The sequence below is a fragment of the Argiope bruennichi genome, chromosome 2, assembly GCF_947563725.1.
Source record: "Argiope bruennichi chromosome 2, qqArgBrue1.1, whole genome shotgun sequence".
Classification (NCBI taxonomy): Eukaryota; Metazoa; Arthropoda; class Arachnida; order Araneae; family Araneidae; genus Argiope; species Argiope bruennichi.
Window position 1 is genome coordinate 85,010,736 of NC_079152.1, and position 22,881 is coordinate 85,033,616.

The following is a 22,881-nucleotide window of genomic DNA, read 5'->3' on the forward strand; positions in this document are numbered from 1 at the left end:
TCTTTGTATATAATTTATAATCTGAAATAATAATAATTTCATTTATTTATACTTCTGCAACTAATACAGAATTTTGTACGCCAAAATCGTAATTACTTATGTTTCAGATATATATTACTTGCCTGATTAATAAGTAACTTTTTTTTTTATTTTATGAACTATATAAAATGTAATTTGATTGTAATATTTCTCTCCTAAAAATTTTTCTAGTGCCTCAAATTACAACTTTGGCTGATAATGCATCACTAAATAGTGAGAAATGTGCCAACTTTGCAAATATTTCTTCACATCAGCATTGCAGTTCAAATAATATGAAACAAGTTAATACACTGAAGTCTAGCCACTCAATTTTTTATAAGAATGTTTTATTCATTATGTTCATTTATACACATCAATTCTCATATAAGAAGATATTCTAAAATCTCGGTAAAATAAAATGTTCTTCGAGTATTATTGATATTTGGACAATCTTCATACTAATAATAATGCACTTAAACTGAAATATCTTAAGTATAAAAAACATTTGTGATATATAAAAGAAGTTTAATAGGAACATTTAGTTTACACAAAGCTTCAAGTTCTATTTATTTTTGCATAAAAATAAACATCATTGCAAGTTGCTTCTTTTTTCTTTTTTTTACACTTAACTTTTCAAAAAAAGGACTTTTTTTTAAAAAAAAATCCACTGTTTCAAAAATAAATGTATTTCATTTTTTTACAAATATATAGTAAATGTATATGCTACAAAACTTAATATCAGCCAAAGAAATGCATTCTTTTTCTTTGATTACTACTGAATAAAGATACCCAAAAGAATCATTAAATATAGCCATCAGATGTTGGTTTAGTTGGTGTTGAAGGATCAAGCCCCATAGTTTGGCATACCCAACCAGCAAAGTCTATTTCTTCAGTTTCAGCATTCTTTACAAATGGATGATTCTAAAATAAATGGAAGCTAATTAAATTTTGAAACAGAAATATAAATTTCAATGAAATGTAAAAGCACAGACACATTTCACTTACTATGAGAGTTTTTAAGTCAGCTCGTTCAGCTGGATTCTTTTTCAAGCTACAAAAGAGAAATAGATATTTAATAGTGTAATATAAAAATCCAATAAAAATTATAAAGCAGTATATTATATAACATATGGGGTTTTTTATCACATAAATTTACCTTTATATGAATTCAATTAGTTTAGCAAAACATTTTGAAGCAACATAAGGATTATTTTAAGATGGATTTTGTAATTTTGAATTATAATCATAGTCACATGAAGAGAACAACATCATATCCAGACTGGTTTTCACAACATCAAACAGAAGATGTATTTAATTTTAAAGTCTGTACACACAGTGGTTCTTGAAATCATGATTTTCTGACTCGATGACAAAGCAACACATTTGCCGATAATAAGCTATGTGAAATCCTATACTAACCATAACAGGATATAGGAAATAATGTATAAAAAAATGAGATTTTAAAGAAATCATCTTTTAGTAATGAAAAGTAATTATTATCTATGCATATTTTAGGGGAAAAAATCCTAACAATTAAAGATTTTTGCATTCATTTTTTTAAGAGTTTCAAAATTTCCCTATATGACACAAAACATTTTTCATTACTTTCTAACACTTCTGTTTTTTCAAATTAGTATTATAACTTATTCATTTCTTAGAAGCAATTTTCTTCTTTCGATTGTATACTTCTAGCACAATATTATTTTAATAACATCAAAATACTTTTTAAAAGCTAAAGAATGACACTTTTAGTTTTTAGATCACAGAAGTTTTACTGTCACATCACATTTTTCTGTTTTTACATTTAAAACTACATAAATAATGTCACAATTAATCTTTTTAAATACTAAAACAATACAAATAAGTTCATCCTTTTTAATGTAATTTAACAAATTCATACAGTTTCATGCATGTTGAAACTTAATTTAAAATTAATTAATTCTGAAATAAAAAAAAGGTATAATTTGATAAATACAAATATTTAAAATATTAAAAATTGTTTAATTATCCATTTCCTTCCCACTGAATAAAAAAAATTCAGCAATAAGATGATAATGCTCATTTTCATGAAATATAAAGAAGTAATTGGAAATATATCTTGTGTATAAGGTAAATCAATATATCATAATAGCTGCCTACATGAATGTGATATCTATTGTTGCAATATTACTCTCAATATTTCAATCTCTTAGAAGAAAATGAAGCAAACTTCACAAATGTTTGTTTGAAGTTAAATACTGCAAAACATTTAAATATAGCCCATTAAAACAGTTTTATACAATATGTAAAGCAAATTTAATGTAGAAATTTGGCATTTGATAAATAAAAAGTTAGGCTATATAATAAATCTATTTCAATTTCAACTACAAAAAATAATAAAATTCATTATTATTTCACAACAAAATAAGTTGGTCTAAAATTAAAAATAGCAACACTCAATTTTTTTTTTTTTTTTTTTTTGGAAAATTAGTATTTTAATTACTGACCATCTATCTACAAGATCCTTGAATTCTTTAGAGAACACTCCACTTGGCAAAGTAGGGGGAGGCTACAAATAAATTATATAAAAATATGCATATCAATTAATTTGTGAAATACTAAAGAAAACAATACAGCAAAGAATGATAAACAATTTTAATAAATTACTTTGAGTTGTATTTCTTACAAACAGAATAAAAATAGTTTTTATTAATACTTCCCAATAAATGTAAACAAATCTTTGTTTGTTTGTTGTTTTTAATGTTGATTTTTTTGTCTCTCAGAAATTATTACCTTTTTACTAAATAATTAAAATGGATTCCCCAATCAATATCCTTTGCAAAATGATTTTTCTAGCAATATTCTTAAAATAGTTTGTGTGAATCAATTATTCCATTGTATATTATTTATAACACAGAACACTTATATTAGCAGCAAGCATTTTAACCAGTACACTACACTTAAAAAGGTCCTTACATGCTTAACATAATATACCTATATACTTCACAACGACTCAAAGAAATCTGTTATTCTGTAAGTAAATAAGGTTTTGTACTGTTGTCACGTAAACGCAAAAGGCAGGAAACTTTTTTCATTAAAAATATTAAAGTGAATCATGAATTTTAATAAGAATTATAATTTTTCAGCAACAGATTATTGAATGATAGTGCCTTTGAAATCAGAATGCATTTTATATCAAATAATATAAATAGCCTTACATAAACTTAAAGTAAATATCTATTCATTTTTTTTAACATTCATTGGATTACCACTCAAATCTATAAACAAATATTCTCTGCCTTTTTCCTATATGTATATGCAACATAAGAAGAAACATACTAATAGCATTTGTGACAAGACAAAATTCACATGGTTTAAAAAGAAAAGATTGATACACGAGATCATTTATCTTATGCTGTCTAATTTAAAATGATGCAAAATTACGGACTCAAGTGAGATAAAACAAAAAATAAAATTCTTGCTATCATGTTACAAACCATTTAATTATTATTCAACAAAAAAAAAATACAAAGCATTTTTTTTGTGTCAATTTATATATTAAAACATCTGTTTCAATAATTACTACTGATTTTTCAATCATCAATTTCATTTTTTTCCTTTTGCAATAATTTAATTTGCAAAGCTATCTTGCATTTTTCCCCCCTTTTCTTTTTAAAACTTTCCAATACCTCAGATATTCTAATTTTGCATTATGAAGCGAATCTCTTAAGACATCTCCTAAAACTTTTTATCATCATACATAGTTCTTAGGCCAATTAAAAAATCTTCTTTCAGATTTTCATCAAGCACATCCTTATTAATACTAAATATGGTATATTTATTGGTATGTTGCATGCAATCACATTGACATGCAACAATAAGAATTATTTTCACAACTTTCCCCAAATCAGAAAATTGTTTGGACTTCAAAACATTGGAATAGAAATCATTTAAATTATTTTTTTTAGTAATCAAGTTGTTCTTCATATCCACTTTTTTTTTTTTTTTCAGCAAATTTTCAAATTGGATGTTTGTAAGTTTGCTAAACACACAGTAGAAATTTGTAATTTGGAATAAAGAAGTTAAAGCAAATCAACCATTCACTTTTCATATAATATTACATTGTTTTTTAATAGAGATTCACAGTGATATTTCAAATAAGATGCAGCTTTTAAAACAGCATCAAAATTTTTGGCATGCATTCAAAAAAAAAAAATTGTAATATTTTTCTCAAATACAAAACACTCAGCTAAAAAGTGTATTTTTTTCGGTTTCAGCAGCTCTATTATTAGCCAATTAGCTTGCAGTTACTATTCCAATTTTGGTATTCCACCCACCCACCCTTTTCAGGAAATTGGACTGATCTATGTGCAGGAAAAATGAGTAAAAAAGGAATGAGCGTCTGCAGTTTAACGATCTTGAATGGAGTTATTTCATTTTTAAAGTAATAGCAACATTTTTTTATTCTTGAAATACTTAAAGAGATCAGTATATTTTTTATGAAAAAAACGAATTCCCATTTTGTAGGTGTTTTTAAATTCCCCAATCTTTCACCAGTTCTCCTGATGCCATGGTAACCTTGATTTATGTCTTCAGCTAATTTTTTAAAACTTTTTTATGCAACAAAATTGCTCATCTAATGGCTTTGACAAAAGCATAACAAAAATATTACCAATTCGGCATAATTTTTTGTTTCTGGAAAAGAACAATTTAACCACATAAAAAAAATTAGTAATAAAGAGTTGAACTGAATTAATATACAATCTTTCAATCAATGATAGGTAGTAATTGATTTCTCATTTCACTTTTGTACATAATGAGAATGTTAGTTATTAAGTAATCACTGCATTAAATAAATCAGTTACAGAATTTTATGAGTATTAGTGAACAATTTTTGTCTACTTTTTCTTCATGATTTTGGCTTAAGAAAATGGCTTAATTTATTGAAAGTTACTTATTACTAAAATTGATTTTTCAGAAATGTTATATGTCCAATTAATCTACATTTTGAATTATATAAAAATAATCAAAAACTCAACATACCTCATTTACAATATAATCCAGTAGTTCAAAAATAGATAAAGTAATAGGATTATCCCCAGTTGGAGTATTTAAATTGCCTGAAAGATAAAATATATTATTGATCTCAATTTCTTTTAGGTCAAAAATATATATAAAACTGATAATAATTTTTATTGCACATATAAGCCCTACAAATGAGAATTTTATTGAAAATTTAACAATTAATTTTTTTTGAAATATCGCTGCTATACATTAAAATTTTTTTAATGTATAGCAATGATATTTAATTTCAAAATTAAGTGTATCTTAAGATATAAATGTTAAAAAGGTAAGTAAGTCAACATTAAAGTTAAAACAATTAGCAACATTTAACATTAGTACAACTTGCTTTTCATCCACCTTGTCTGAAAGTGTTTGAATCACAATCACAATTATATATTTCAGTTTAACTCTTAACATTTAATTTTTTATATAAATTTATCCTCAATATATTAGTTCTGATATTCATTTATAAAAATTTTATTTTATTTTTTATTAGATTTTTAGACTTTTTGTTTTCATTTGGGGTTTTTAATTATACAATTTAGTTAGCTAAAATTAAAAATAATTTTTATTGATTTTAATATAAAAGTATTCATGCTGTTTTATTCTTGTTGGAGCACTCTGATTCCTTGTTATTCTATTAAAAAATATATTTATCAAAAAAAATTTCAAAAAGTTTATTATAATATTTTTAATTAAAATAAATTCACTCTCTCTTCAAAATAAAGTTATTCTCAAGTTCTTCAAAGTCAACAAAACAAGCATATAAATTTAGCCCATTCGAAATGGTTTATATATTTATAAAAAAATATATTATTTTCTAATTAAGTTTTGAAAAAAAAGTTTTTTTTTTCTAAACATAAAAAAAAATAATTAATATGCAGAATAATTTATTTGTTGTCTCATATTTGTACATTTAAACAAGTGCATGTTATTATAAAAGCAATATTAATTTCATCTATTTTTGGATTTAATGCTGTGCTACTCCCTCTCTCTCTCAATAAAGTTTTAAAAAGAAAAATAAACTCAATTGATTAAAATTGTTCATAGAATAGCTTATTGAACTTTTGTGATGGCTGTAATATAAAAGAAAACATTAAAATTCAAATCTCATTAAATAATAATTATACACTTTTTTTTATTATGTGTATGACCAGGGTCCTACTTAGCCTAATTGGGACCTGGGGCAAAAACTTCTTTGGAGACCTCCCTCTGCTTCACTACTTTAGTAATGAAGAACTGAACTTTATGGTGGTATTTAAATTGTTCACCTCATTATAGATATATAATAAGAAAATTGACTTAGAACCTAAAATTAGTTAACTAGGTCATCTAGCCATGAAAAATTTATATCCTAGTTGACATTGGAGCAGAATTCAGCTAAATTTTCCAAATTATGATGGCTCAATTAAGCCAATCAGAAGTCCATATTTTTGTAAACTTATTGCATTTTGCAATATGTAAAAATACAGACTTTTGATTGGCCAAATTTGTCCATTGTAATTGCGGAAATTTAGCTGAATTCCGCTCTAGAAAGCTATAATTTACGAAATATAGATTTTTTTGTATTCATATGATAGATAAATGAAGAAGCTAACATAAAACTAATGGATTTTAGACTGATCTGATATTTTGTTTTAAAAATGTTCATTAAAGAAGGAATCGTATAATAAACTTTCTATTCGATTTGGGACCGCCCCTCTGATGAGCCCCCCCCCCCATATGCCCTGCCTTAGTCAGGCTCTGAGTATGACTTAAAACTATATATAAACCTAATAATAAAATAATATACATTTAATAAAAAAAATTAAATCAAATAATAAATGTACTTAGTCTTTTGTTGGAACCAGGTGACGAACACTGACAATCTTGATCTGGAACAAAACTGGATCCAAAAATTTGGGAAAGTTCTTTATTTGTTGGAGGTGGTATAGGGTACCTTCCAATTGCCATTTCTACAAGTGAGAGCCCTAAACTCCAAATGTCTGATTGTACAGTATAATGAGTGCCTTGTAGTCTTTCAGGCTAAAAATAAAAACCTAATTTAATAAGTTCTATAAAAGTTTGATCAAAATCAGTAGATTTTTTTCATTAAATTCTTCTTAGATAATAATGGATTTAATAAATACAGCTAAAAATTTCCTATCATAATAAATTAATAATTAGATTAATATCAAATTTACAATTAATTTGATTCCATAATAAAAAAATCTTCTTTCACATATTAACTGGCATCTAATTTCCCAAATATTTATACCTAAAAATCAAAAATTCTTATTTTATTAACTAAAGTTGTTGAACGTGAAATGTCAATTGTATTGTTAATAAGAATAATACATATAAAGTAAATTTCTCACTACTGTTATTATTACGCAGAATATATATCGTGGGAAAATAATGAATAAATCAATATTAAGAACTTAATACTTACAGACATGTAAGAACGAGTGCCAACAAAAGAATTGGCCATTGAGTCAATCAGCTGCCCACTAACACCAAAATCACAAATTTTGATTTCCCCTCTTGAATTAATCAAGATGTTTGAAGGTTTAACATCTAGGAAAGAAAAAAAAATTAATCTGGAGAATAGCAATTAAATTCCATTCAAGTATCTGATGATTTTTACATATGGCAGTTTATAGAAGGAACAAGTATCTCCGTTTTTCATTAAAGCTTTTATTTGAAAAAAATGATAAATAAGGAGAATAAAATCCCTATTAAAGAATAGAGAAATGCAGTTTTGATCATAGTGAAATAAAACCGAAATCAAAAGTTAATAGATTTTTTTAAAAATTAATTTTAATACCTCTGTGCATTATCTGATGCTTTTCACGGAGATAGCGTAAGCCTTTAAACACCTGCAAATAAAATAAAATTCAATTACAGTTAAATTATATACTAGTTATAAATAGTTAAACTATATAAAATTAATATCAAAAAAAGTAAATATGCAAAAGTAAAAACTTACTGCAATGGTTACTTTGCCTAAAATCTTTTCAGGTATTCTACCTGCTTTCTTTAAGACTAGATCTAATGAACCCCCATCCTGAAATTGAAATAAATCAATAGATATTAATTTTAAACTGAACACAAATTTCTTAAGATATATTGGGTGATTTCAACAATTTTAAATTTAATCTGATCATTCTTACAATCAATGACAATTCTAATATGCACTACATTGCACAATAATATATTTCTTTGAATAATTTTAAATTATTTAATTATTAGTTAATGAAAATCAATAAGATTTTTTGTCTTAATATGAGTTTTAATAAAGATAAAAATATACAGTTTTAAATTAATTTGAATTAATTTATTTCATATAACTTTTGTTTAATTATATTTTCTGCAATTCTTATTCACATTTACAAAATTTAAAAATAAACAGTAGAAAAAATCTTGACATATAAGGTCAAACTAAATATACATGTATCATTAGTTATTGTATTAACTTATGAAAAATAAATTCTGAAAAGATATTTGTAATAAGCTTTAAAAAAAAACCCTATAAATTGTTAGTTCTTTCCTTTTTTTTTTTTTTTTTTTACTTTAAACAAACAATACACTCACAAAAATATTTTCACAGTGGTAAAAGATTTAAAACTCTAATTTTAATTCTCTGGAATTTTTTTTTTTTTTTTTTCAACAACACTAATCTATCACTAATTGTGAATTGAATATTAATCGGTTTTGTACTTTGGCAAGTTTTCTAATTTTCACAAAGAGAGAAATCATTTCCTTATTTTTTCTTTTTGAAGATAGGAAGTTCTAAAATGAATTGCATTCGACTATTGCTTAATTTATCAAATACATGGAAAAATATTATATATATATATTCACATTACCTATGCACAACGCAGTCTTATAATAAATGTATTGAAAACAAAAAAAGTAAAATGTATATTTTAATTTAATCTGAGGTGTTTTAAAAATGAAAATAAGAATGGTTATTGGAAAACAAAACTGATGCAATTTTGAATAAATTAATTTATTGTTGATTATTTATTATTATTTTTATTAGATAGCATTATTGTTTGATTTTTAATATAAGCACTTAATAATATTTATTAAGTTATTGCATTGAATAATTTTTCACCAGTAATTACCTATACTCAAACATTCTTAATAAACTGAAATTTTACAAAGAGAGAAAATATTAACTTTTAATACTTAATTACTGCTGAAGCTGATATCATTTAAAAACTTAAAATCAAGCAATGAAACTGTTGTATTTCTGAAATTCATTTGATAATGAAGTATGTATAAATGTTACGCTGTAAACACAGCAATATAGAAACAAAGAAGTATTGATTAAAAATACTGTTTTGCATTATAATTAATAGCAGGCACCATTAACAATAATCAATTCATATACATTATCTGCTTTAAAAAAAGGAGAAAAAAAAAAAGACTATACTTCAAAAAAAAAAAACTGCAACTAGTTTGAATTTTTATTATTAAAACTTTTTAACTAGAAAGTTAGATAACAATAATTTGTAATTTCTAATAACAAATAGTTTGGTAATTAGAAAAATAGGTTTGATTCAGATTTTATTTTATATAAGAAATAACATTTTATTTAAAAATTTCTTTTTTAAAATAATATAATTAGAAGAAATATTTTATGAACTGATCATAAATATTTTTCCATTTGCACATATTTGTCCATAACATAAATTAATAAACTAAAATATAAAAAAAATTAAAACACGTAACTAATTTTAAAAAAGTCAGTGTACTGTATAGTTCAATTTGAGATCATAACTTATCAATATGTCTTGCAGAAATGGAAATATGATAATTTCCTCTACTAAAAAAAAGTCAGTAGTGGAAACTGGTTAAGATGCCTCAATATAAATTAATAAATTTTATATATATATATAATATAAGCATAATTTTTTAAAGCAGATGGAAGTTTGACTGTAGAGAAGACACTTTGCATTTTTAAATTCTCTTTAATCCATCCCAGGAAGGTATAATTATTTACAAGCAAGAGCCACGAGCACACACACAACACAGAGCGAAAAGAAGACTTGACGGAAAGCTGATGAACATTTTATACTTGGTCTTATATAACAAGAGATTTCTGACACGTGTCGATTATGATTGGAATTTCTCACACGTGGCGACCTTGACTAGAGAAACAAAGGGATCCTTTAGAAGAATCTGTTTACATCAGCACTTCTCTATGCCTTTACTCTGCACATGGGAACCACTGATGCAATAATTTTTACAAAGTTTCAGTTGTATTAATTAGAATGGAAATTAGAGTTTAAAATATCATTACATAAATATAACTTTACAACATTTTTATCATCCTTAGATTGTATTCCAATCATTAAAGGTTCAGCACAAAATCGGAACTTGACTTTTTCCTTCTATAAACAGGAATAGTTTAAATTTCTATGTAAGAAATTTTATACACAATTCTCAAACATTAATCAAAGTAGACAAGCATGATTATTTACTGTTATTTAATTTTATGTATTTAAGCAATTCACCAAAGCGTAACTTAAGATATTAAATATACTATTTTAAGCTCATAAGAAAAACAACTCTGATATATGTGAATACCAGTTAACAAAGTTGTTACATGATAAATGAAAGACAGCAATAAATGCAAAATAATTAATTACATTCCATATTTATGACTTTTCCCCTCTTAAATTTAGATTCTATAGATTTATTTTATTTATCTATATTTTTGGTAATATCCTTATTATGCTCATTTTCTTTATCAACTATTATCCAATGGAACTATACATTAGTGTGTAAATATTTTTTAATGAAGAATAACTTTTTAAAATTTTAATTTAATAATTGCATTAATTAATAATAAAGCAAAATTAATAACATGTCATACTGAAATATAAAATTAAAGAAATCAGATGCTAGAAAGAAACCATATAAAAAATAATCTCTTTAAGAATTCTTTTTCCACTATTTGGTAGTTTTAAAAACAGAAATAATACTTAAAATATTTTTAAATATTTGATAATTCATTAAAAATTATGTTTAAAATTCTTTATATTTTCAACACTACCTTACAAGTGAATAAATTAATTTACCATGTATTCCATGCAAATATTGATTTCTCCATCACTGTAGAAGGCACCATAGAATCCAACAATATAAGGGGAATTGCATTCATGCAGGACTTTTAATTCACGAATTATTTGATTTCGTATAGCTGGTTTTACTTCTAAATGTATGAGCTAAAATGAAATTAAACATTTATCATTACACTTGCAAAATAAAATCAGTGTCATTGAGTAAATATATAAAATTAAGTGACAAAATGAACTACATATCTGGAAAAAGAAAAAATGTAAACTATTTTTCATTATTTTACAAGATAATACAAATATATTTATTTAATGGCTTTTATTCTTCAGAAGTTTATAAATACAGTTCAATTTCTAGCTTTTGCCAAGATTTCTTAATCCAATCTATGGCAAAAGCAGAAATGTGAATTTAGTAGAAAAGGAGGAAGAAAGAAAGAAAATGACAAAGAACTTCAATCTTATATAGTCTGTGAAGAAATTTTCAAATGTCAACCTTGTAATTCTATGGGAAGAAAAAAGATTGCACAGCACTGAAGATGGAGTTCGAGTGATTAGTGAATTATCTTCAGAGAATAGCTAATTTGAAATTATCACATGCATACATGCATTAAAAAATACTATAATTTGAAAAAAAACAAAAAAAAAACAGAGAACACACCTTAAAAAATATAATATACAGTGAAACTAGTATAGAGAAATCCATGAATTAACTTTTATATGTTAAATTGAATGAGAGTTAATAAAAGCCTAATATAAATTATTCCTTTGAAATGAATTTAGATTTAAACTTCAATAATCAACATTCTGTATAATGAAATTCCATTTAATTAACACAGGGATTAATTATTCAAAATAATTATTTCATCTGTTATTAATTAAGAGGGAGAATCAATTACTCTAATTAATTTCCTTTCACATAATTCTGAAATGGAAAGTAGCATATATTAGCTTATGAATCAGTGAAGCAACCATAATAACTTTCTATATCAGTTTGGATTGCTTTTACTTAAACAAAGCAAAAAAAAAAAAAGTATTTATTTAAGTATTTAAAAAGAAAAGAAGCATTTAAAGAAGTATAAAAGAAATATTAAAGAAGTATTTAAAAGTATTTAGAAAGAAAAATGTGAATAGCTACTTGAAAAAGAAAAGAAAAAGAGAAATAAAAATGGAACTTAATAATTGAAAGCTAACAATTTTTTTATAAATACTATTTATTTATATTTGTTTTATAGAAGTTATAATAAAAGAGCCAATGCTAAAATAGTAGCACTCAATACTTTTAGTTCTATAAATGAAGCGAATCAATGATTTATATTTGAGTTCTAGATAATACTACTAGTCCATTTTGTTTAAAAGAGAACAAATATATTTTCATTCTCCCTTTTTCCTAAAAAGATAGCTAAAAGAAATTGATGAGGCTCATCAATAAAATAAAAATGTGGTTTAAAGTTTTAGCTAAATAATTACAAATTACTAGAATCATCAAGACAAAGGCAAACATCAAGAAGTACAGCTACTTTTCATATATCATTTTAGAATTATAATCAAGACCATCATGTTCTTAAAAATTTAAAAAGATATTTACTTTTCGAGCCATTACAAGGCCACTATGTTTATGTAAAACTTTGGTAACAACTCCTCCATTTCCAGCACCTAATTCTCCCAAGTTTTCAAAATCATCTACACTTAACTCCCCAACCTTCTGCTTTTGAGAAAGGAAAGCTTCAAGTCTTTTCCTTTGTTGCTCATCAAGATCAAGGCCTTCTAAAGTTCTCTGAAGAGCTTCAATACTTGTATCAAAAGATCTAAAAATAAAGAAATAATAAAATAGCATTAAAATTCATAAAGATATAAATGTACCTTTTACAATAATGAAATAAAATATATCTAGAATTTTCTTGTCTTTATTGATACTCTAATTTTATAAATTTAAGCTCAAAAAGATTTAAGTGTTCAACTCATACTTTTAATTTGCTTTAAGAACACATAATGAAAATGTTAAGAAAAAGAAGGAGAGATAAAGATTTTACTTGCAAGAACTTAGAAATGCACAAAACTTTATAAACCAATTTTCAAGTTTCTGCAGGTTAAAATGATTTTGATGCAAATTTGAAAAAATCTAAATATAGTTGCCATGTCATTTGCTAGTATAACTCATAAGTGCGTAAATCCATAAAAGAGCTAAAGATATTGAAAACATAATGCAATTTGTAGATGTAAAATAATAATAATAATTTGAAATTGTAATAGAATTGTTTATTCTTCTAACCTGCTACAAGCCTAAGCCAAAAAAGTCATATAAATGTATTATGCTTTAAATTATTCAATAGAAAGATAAAAATAATGTTAACAAATAAGATAGAGTTATCAAATTGGAAATCAATTCCAAAATACTCATTTTAAGTTTACTGAATGTTATTGCCAGTAAAAAATTACAGTCAAGTGTCTGTACTGTATTCTTTAATCATACCTTATTAGTTGCTAAGACAAAAACAATAAAATATTCAGAATAGATTTTAAATCAAATTACAACATAAATTATATATATATATAATGCATTTTTATCACCTGAAATAGCAACTGATATGTGACCTTCAGATTTTTCTTAAAAAAAGGATATCATGATAATGAAGAAAATTAGAGAAATTTCAAACTGAGGTTAAATGTCTTATTTCCCAATATATGCTGCTAAATTAGCAGAAATATAAACACCAGAACTTGAGTAAAAAAACTGCAGTTGTTAATACACATTCTAAAGAAAGTACAACAATTTATAAAACAATTTTAAAGGTGTAATGCTTTATTAGATATAATTGCCTTCATACATAACTAAATATAAGTTTAAAATGTATGATATTTAAATAACAATCAATTCTTAAAAGTCACGAATAAGAATCATATGGTAAGCAGTTTCGGCCAAAAATTATTTTCGAAGTAATCAAGTAGGTTTATTTAGGAGTGTGTAAAATAAAAAGAAGGAAAGATAAAAAGAACTTCTTCGAGTTCCAATAGGATATAAAGTAATTTATAACAAGCACTTTCAGTAAACAAATACTCAATTAAAGATAGCAAAAAAATTTGAGAGAATTAAAACAACAGAGATAAGTGAAATACATAATTTCATACTCATTATTAGGATCATTAAATGCTGACTGTTCTTGTGGTTCAATAGATCCTGGAGGGAGTTTCAGATTGAGTTTATTCTTTCCATGGTGTTTACTCATGATTCCAATTTCAATAAGCCGAAATTTAAAAAGTACACTAATTCCTTATCAGCTCAAATACTGACGCTTGACGCACATGCCATGGAAACAACAAACAAATGATAATGGAGCTATGGTTACAGTTACAATAAAAGCAATAAAAACAAAGGTTGTTTTAATAAAAATATTTCTTCATCCTTATTGTCATTATTTTAAAAATGTAACAATAGTCAAATTTCAAAATGATCCCACTAGATGCTTTTCACTATGGCAAAAGTGCTTTTTTCCGCTTGTACTAAAATTAAATTGAGGATATACACTGATAATCAATCGTAATCATTCTCCTAAAAATGTGACAGAGATCATTATCATATTTTATTCTATTATTCTAGCAATTTCAAAACTCATATTTTTTTTTTTTTTAAATTCAGGCAGTAAATTTACAGAGTGAGAATTTTTTTTTGAAGTTTTTTTATTTTTATTTTTTTTAATTTATTAATTTTTCCCCCATCTCGAAGACAATGCAAATCATATTTACCGAACCTTAGAATCTAAAAAGAAAGGAAGGGAAATAATCTAGATTTCATGTGCTATTCTATAAATTTGTTATAAATTAATTTTATGTAAATGGAAATAGCAAACACAAATGTACTTGTAAAAAAATAATTTTTTCTCTTTGTGGATAAATTCCTCTTTCCGAAACTTTTACAGAACTTTCTAAATTCTAAAATTTCAACTTTAGAAATTATTTTCGGTTTATGAGTTTCATAATTAAGCTTTCCTGAATTAATGAAATAAAATAGTTGACACTGAAGACAAATCAATAGCAATTAAAACAAGGGGAAGAAAAGAATAGCAAAAAATGCTCAACAATATTGCTGCGATATTTTTACAATATTGTCCAGCATTCAAAATATCAACCAACATCAGGGAAACATTGTACAATATCTTGTACTAATAAAGATAAATTAGATAACGAAATATAATAATTAATTTTTTGTTTGTATTACATCTTGCGTTTAATCGCAAATACTTCTTATCTTAATGATTGTTATCACATAAAATACTCTGTGAACACTCTTCTGAACAAAACCAGAGGAGTATTTCACTTGCATTTAAATATAATATTGAAAATAACATGTTTAACATCGAAATATTTGATGAAACAAGTAAAAAAGATCATTTAAAGTGACTGGAAATATTTTCTAAAGTCATTTTTTTTTTTCACTTTCATTTGTAGATTTTATAAAAATACAAAGAATTAATAATATTTTTTAATGTACCTGAATAATGATGGCGTATTTAAAATTTGTTCGAGATGTAAATTAAGAGTTCAATTCGCATTTTAGATTTTTATCTGAATGTCTTTGTAAGTGTTTCTTTTTTCAATTCTTATTATTCAAAATTTTATTATTACCCGTACATGGAGACAAATTAAATGAGACGTAAATGATACTCAAATTTTAAACCACCTTTACACTCTTAACGGTTGTTATGTTGAATCCCTGTAATAATCTAGCTTAGTCTTCAACAATTTCGTCAAAGTATTTTTTCATCTCAAATTTCGTTACACACTTAACCCATACCATTTGAATATTTTTGCAAATACTTGTTTTGTTTACTGTTCTAATAAGGGTAAAGATTTTTAAAAAAGCGATTTTTTTTAAATCGCATATTAAACCTATTAAAATTTTAATAAGTTCAGAACCTATAAAAATTTTAATAGGTTCTAAATTTTCATCTTTGCACAATAGTCTTGGAAAAATATAGCAAAAATATATCTTACACCTTCAATTCGCTCAAAGGGACAAAACTTTAGGGTAAATGGCAAATAACAAAATTTCCTGTTACGTTAAAAAAAATTCCTGATATGCTCACAAAAAAATTAAATTAAAAAATAATAAATGAATTATATCTAAATGCACTATATTTTGAATTCTCATAAAGTTTAAATAAATTGAATTTCAGAATTTTATTTAAAAGTTTCTCACTATATAGATTTGAAAAAACAAACAAACATATAAAAACTTTCATATTATGAATCTTAACTGTAGAGTTGATCTAATGGAATCTTTCTTACTTCTTTGTTTGCATACTTATTCTGCTGATTTTATGGTTAATTTGATATATCTTTCTATAGCTAGGGTATGGTACGGAAAATTTAAAAAATTAAATTGAGGCAGAATCCTCTCATGCAGAATTGAAGAAACATTACCTTTTGTGAAGTTGTCTATGTTTGGAGTTGGCTTTTCTTCAGATTTTATTCAATTAATTAGCTCAATGTAGTCAGTCCATGGTATCAACATTTTTTGAAAGCGGGTCACTAAAATTTTTACAGAATTTGAATTTGGGATTCTTTTTTTCAACACTCTCCTGTAACATAATCTTCATATGTGTTATGTCTTATTTACGATCATAACCAATGACATGTTTTCTTGGTTATTGAAAAATGCGTTTACTCAATTATAGGGTCGGCAACTCTGTTATTGTCATCTGGGTCGGGTCATCTTGTTCGGCCAACGTACGAAATATGTTTTAAACCTTATTTCACATATTGATATCTCTTAACGTCATATCAGTCATTAATATACAGAATATACCATAAAAAGTGAAAAAAGCATTTATTTCCTTAATAATTATATTTCCAATTCCTTAATAATTATAATTCCAATCCTTAATAATTATATTAATACATATATAGAAAAAATAATTTCTGACTAATGTCTAATAATAAGAAAAATGTTTTTTTTTTCCTTTTACTCATCAATAAGTACACAAAATTCCTTTATCTGTATTTTCTATCTGTAAAATTTACTGAGATATTAAAAGATAATTTATTGTCTTAGATCCTATCAGCATACCTCAGATTGTTATTTTAGTGAGACTCTAGTTGTCTTTTTCAGGAATATTATACAAATCACAAAAGAGTATTAAAAGTGCAGTAATATATTGGTTTTCAATAGTGATGCTTTTATTAAATATCTTTAAATTTTGAAAAATAGTCACATAATATATTATTTGAATACTTAAAAATTTGTTCAAAATGGACATCATCGTGACTCATACATAGTTGCATTCTTCTAACAATACTTGCATGTGCGTGATTCATTTCCTAGTTTGTAACATCAATACTGACTTCTTCAATTTATCAGTAAATGATTTTATATGAAGAATGAATTTACTTCGTTTGAAAATGATCGTGTTAATGATTGATGCTTCCATCTCGATTAAAGTAACATCTGTCTGTCCGAAATCCATTCAAAAGGAAATTTGGATTTCAATTTAAGTGGAACTTAACTGTAGAGTTCTAGATGCTGATCATGATCTGGTTGTAGCTATCCACGGAATCCATGATTGCTATAGAAATAAAAATAGTAATTATGTTAAAGTATTGTGGTGAATAGCTTATAAGTCAGTTAACAACTACGCTGCACGAGCAATTGCTTTTGTATCATGGTCATGTTACTGGACTGCGAACCACAAGGTCCCAGGTTCTATTCTCGCGCATACCAATCTGCCACAGTATTATCTGTGCTATCATTTTTGGAATGAGGAGCTCTGAATTTATTGTTCGTACTATATCATGAGGGTAAATTGAAAAATAAATAATCTAAAATATAAATTTCTGCATCATTTTCCATCATATCTTTCTATATACATTGGAAAGGAAAAATACTGTATTTTGCCATCGTTAAACCAACCTATAAATGAATATATTTTCTAGAAGGATGCTAGAACTACTTTAGAGTTCCTCTTCAACTACACCACCATTACGATTCCATAAAATGCAAATCACCAAAAAAATTTTCATTAGTATTGAAATAGGATATACTTTTGGGAAACTTAATATTATAATTTTCATTTTCTGTTTTCATCTACTTCTCTGATATATTCTAAGATAAGTGTCAATTTTTTTACATTTCTATGTAATGATATGTTGATATCGAAATTTGTGTATACGGAATGTTTCCACTTAAATTTCTGATAAGCCCAGTAATAAACGTAAAATGTGGTATACACGATCAACCATCGAGAGTGGCTAAATTGTTTGAATCTCTTGCGGTGAGATCTGAAGTACATTGACTTCCTGACAATATCCAGAGGATACTGCTGATCTCTACTATGGTCAGTGTTATTTCCTTTCATTTTATTTAACTCAATAGAATCGAAATTTATAACGAGTATTTTCTCAAAATTAAGTAATTGTTTGTCAGTGGCAGTTGGTTTTCGTTTATTCGTCCATGTATTTGCAAATGTCTGAGCGAGCGAATAAAATCACGTCTATGGGCGGAGAAAGGTGACTTCTGTACTGAGAATTACATCATTTACCACTTTGTATTTGTTGTTTTGCTAACACAATCAACTGTTTCCAATTCATTTATACCAATATCATTAATATGTAACTACTTCCTTTGCACTTATGTGTTTCTTTACAAGCTTCAAATCGCCGGTATAAAGACTGACATATCGCCAACTAAGCTCAAGTATCATGCTAATTTACTCTTTTCTCTTTATTCTTCTGTATATTTCAGCTCCTGTTTTGTCTTGAAAGATAATAGTACTTATTCTAATAACAAAATATCTTGCTACCTTCATAACTGGATCATTTCACTTAGCATTTCTATTAATAAAATATTGCGTATATCTGTGTAACTATGAATCTCCGATACTCCTCTAAAGTTCGAAAACTCTATGAAAATAAAATTTATCGCATGCTTTTTAAATATAACTTTTTTTATTCAATCAATTCAAATAAAGTATTTAGACTTTATTAAAAATCAAGAATCTTCACCAACGCAATTTTGGAGTAAAAACAAATATTGCTATTTTTTTCAAAACCTTATACTTTTTGCACGAACTGGTTCAGGGCGCAAAATGTTTCGGTAACTTTCACTTGATTAGCATGCAGAGGCCGAACTTTTGATCTTTATTAGAATTCGATGCTCACCAAAACGGTCTTTTTGTTCGTTATTCCTACTCCTATAAAACAGAGTTAACTCTCATAAATTCAGTATGAAAATTATGAAAGTTATTAAACTTAATTATGAATTTCATCTGACACCTAGTAACATGTTAAGTTTCGTTTTGCTTTAATTTCTTTTTCAATTGCAAAATATTCAATATAGTCGAAAATTGAATCAAATTGTCGCTGTTTTTTTAAATTTGTGTCACTTGAGAATGAATTAATTTCATTACAGGTCTATGGTATCAATTCAAAAGAATTTTCTGATCCAATAATGTGATAAATAAATCGAAACGCAAATATACAAATGTTAAAAAAAAAAAAAATCAGAATCATTCAACATCAGGAAGGAAAAGGACGCAATTCAATATTTTCCAAAATTTACTTATGTTTTTGAGGAAATTTATTCATAAATTTAATTTAAAAAATTCTATGCGCTACAATAAAGAAAGTAATTCCGAAGCTGAATCAATGATAATTCACTCCAAATGCAAACGATTGCAGAAACACGATAGGCAAATACACAATTTTAAAAATATGATATAATCAATGCACATCGTAATACTTTTCCTGCATAATTCAATTCCATAATTCGAGTAACGGACTTTCTCTCATCAATTAAGTATAATTAAATATTCGATCACGTAAATATTCAAAAATTTCATTTAAATACTTTCTTTGATTATATCTTATTGACTTCCATTTTGAACAAATTATTTTTAAAATAAAATTTTAACCTTCTAATTTTTTTTTAAAGTAGTATAATTTACATTTCTTTAGAAGCTATGCACCATTCTGTTCATTATTCTATGCATTTCTCTAAATTACTTATATCTTCATACATATAATTACTCTTAAAACAAAATTCAGAAATCGGGTTGGCTAAATTTTGTAAAATTTTTCCTTTTAAATTGAAGACTAAAAAGACCTACCAAACAACTATTCTGTATTGTATTTGTGGACATGAATACGTTTGATCTGTAATACCAAAAAATGTCTAGCCAAAATCGAAAAGTTACATAATGCGAATTGTTATTAAAAACTAAAAATATTTGAGTACGTAAGTGCATTCGGATGGTAAATGAATAAATAAAGACATCTTCATTCCACGTGAATTTAAAAAGCAAATATCTCTTTATTTCAGATTTATGTAAATTCCATAACACAAAGTACACTTCTGTTTTATACAATATATAATTTTGTGCTATGTATAATATTTTCCGATTACGCAGTTAAATCCCTACTGATAAGAAAAGATGAAAGCGTGTGTATTGTTCCTCTACAAATCTGATGGTTTGACTTAGAGCTACCAAATTTGGCATATATATTTTGTGATATAGAAATAAGCATATCGGAGAGAATTTTTTTTTCCAATTTCAATTAATTAAAAATTAAGCTGAATTTTGGGTTTTTTGAGATAATTTCCAGAAATATTATCTGTCAAAAATGAATTTTACACTGTTTTAAAGTTTAAAAAATGTTTTTTTTATTTTATTAATTTAACAGTCATGTAAATTTATAATTTTTTCCTCCTTATTTCCAACAGTATATCAGTTTGTTACTCAGAAATTCAGACCATTTTCATTGTTTTATCAATTATTTAATCGCATGCATTTTTTCCACGGTTGAAAGCTGAAGAAGAAATATTGTTTAATATCTGTGTAATTTATGAGACGATTAAAAAAGTAATGATATAGTCTTGTGGAATTTAGAAAACAGATGAACAGGATAGCTACTGTTTTTAATAGCGCTATGATGTTATGTGACTATATTGTAACATTCCCTGTTTCCCAGTACTGATAAGACATTTACAGCCAGCTGTGTCGTCGCTGTTACTTACTAAACTCCTCGAGATAGCCAGATGGTAGATCTTTTCACCTGGGTGGTCTGGGTTTGTTTATTAGAGAATACAGTGAAAGACCATATATGGAATTCCTTGTTCAAGCGGTATGGATAGTACCTTCAAAGAGAAAGGGGTGTCCAAGCATCTGGATGTTAGATGTTTCTCTTTTTGAAAGGACCTTCCCACGACCCACTGGCTCTGCTGAGAGAGAGCATATTGCTGATCCCCGATTGGCCGAAAGAGAGCTCAAATGACCAAGGTAAATTAAGAGGCGGAGATTGTCGCCAAAATAAAATGCGGATTTTTTTTTTTTTTTTTTTTTTTTTTGAGGAGAAGAAACGAATTGCAGGGGGACAGTTGGACTACGCCCACGAGTTGAGAAACAACTGAGTTTCAAGAACCCTTCGACTTCGACTGTTGTATCTCCTACTACAGGTGTAAATAACTATTTATTTAACCAAGATTAGAACAAGTTGTTCTTTTGTATATATAGGGCTGTAAAATAAAGAATTGTCTAGAAATTCTGCTTCGTTATTTGATCAGTCTAGATCAGGACATTACAATATCCATTAGAAAGGTTCATGTACACCATAAATAAAATCTAAATAAGTCAATTAAAATAGCATATTATTAAATATTAATAAATATTAACAAATATTATTTTTAAGACAAAAATAAGCAAATTGAAATTTTCCACTTAAGTTTAAACCAACAGTAATTTGTAGATATTCGTATTTCAAAATGTACTTGTGTATACTTGCAATTTCTTTTAATACTGATTCACGGAAGAATGAAGGATAATTCATACTGTCATATTTCAAAACAATATTTTTCAAATGACTTGTATTTATATATTATCATTGTGATACAAATCATGACCTTGTTTTTCGGGCCAGATCCGAGTATACAATTAGTGAAAAGTTTAGTTTTTCGTATTCTTTCTGATTTTCCTTATTCCATAATTTTAATTGTAACTTGAGATTCAAAGTAGCAAACTTTTATTAACGCCAGTGGATGGGCCATGGAAATTAACTCTAACAAATCGTATTATAAATAAATTTTTAATGCTGTTTTTTTTTTTTTTTTTTTTGCTTAGAAATATTTAACTATCTCTAACTCTACATCTCGTTTCAGGACTTTTCATATTTATTATATTTTCCAATTATTATGATAATTGAAATTCTTATTTGATTTCTAAGGTCAAGCGCATTCCATTTCCGAATGAATAATCGTTCTTCGTTTAGTTTTCCTAAATTATATCTTTCAAATTCCTCATTCGATGATTCAAATGATGATTTTAGATTCAAAGCATGGTACATTTTTAATATCATCAGCAGAGAATACAGCAATTGTTGTCGACACAATAGATTGTTTATGACTTTTCAATGCAGAAGATTTATACTTTAATTTAGAAATGTTGTTGATGTCTCCAAACTTTATCGCTCCTTGTATTAAAGACGACGGCATTAGTATGACATATATTTATTCTTCACAATAAGTAGACGTACAAGTAGACGTAACAACAAAACAAGATGATGCCACTCAAGATAAAAATAATTATACAGAATTGTTTGCTTGCTTGTCGCAACACCTTGCATGACTTTCCATATTACATACTTTTTCCAATTATTGTGATTGTTTTCAATTTGTATTTCATTCTTAAGGTAAGATGCATCCTCTGTATAAGTTTCGAGTGAATAATCTAAATATTATTCAGTTTTCCAAAGTTATGTTTTTTCACTT

At 25.9% G+C, this 22,881-nt stretch overlaps 1 protein-coding gene across 1 annotated transcript; it reads right to left on the reverse strand.

The window, feature by feature from the left end:
- Window positions 1-464: 464 nt before the first annotated feature.
- On the reverse strand, window positions 465-14,447 carry LOC129961800 (dual specificity mitogen-activated protein kinase kinase 1-like). Its single transcript, XM_056075368.1, has 11 exons — window positions 14,256-14,447; window positions 12,715-12,934; window positions 11,133-11,279; window positions 8,030-8,107; window positions 7,868-7,919; window positions 7,493-7,617; window positions 6,891-7,086; window positions 5,041-5,117; window positions 2,505-2,566; window positions 1,024-1,069; window positions 465-939 (listed from the first exon to the last, which is right to left on the reverse strand). Exons 1-11 carry the CDS (start codon window positions 14,351-14,353, stop codon window positions 820-822), a joined length of 1,221 nt encoding a protein of 406 aa, XP_055931343.1. The 5' UTR covers window positions 14,354-14,447; the 3' UTR covers window positions 465-819.
- Window positions 14,448-22,881: the final 8,434 nt, after the last annotated feature.

Coding starts and splice junctions, on each gene's coding strand:
- LOC129961800 (XM_056075368.1), bottom strand. CDS start 14,353: ATGAGTAAACACCATGGAAAGAATAAACTCAATCTGAAACTCCCTCCA. Junction 7,087..7,492: donor GCACTCGTTCTTACATGTCT/GTAAGTATTAAG, acceptor TTTTATTTTTAG/CCTGAAAGACTACAAGGCAC. Junction 940..1,023: donor CTGACTTAAAAACTCTCATA/GTAAGTGAAATG, acceptor CATTTATTTTAG/AATCATCCATTTGTAAAGAA.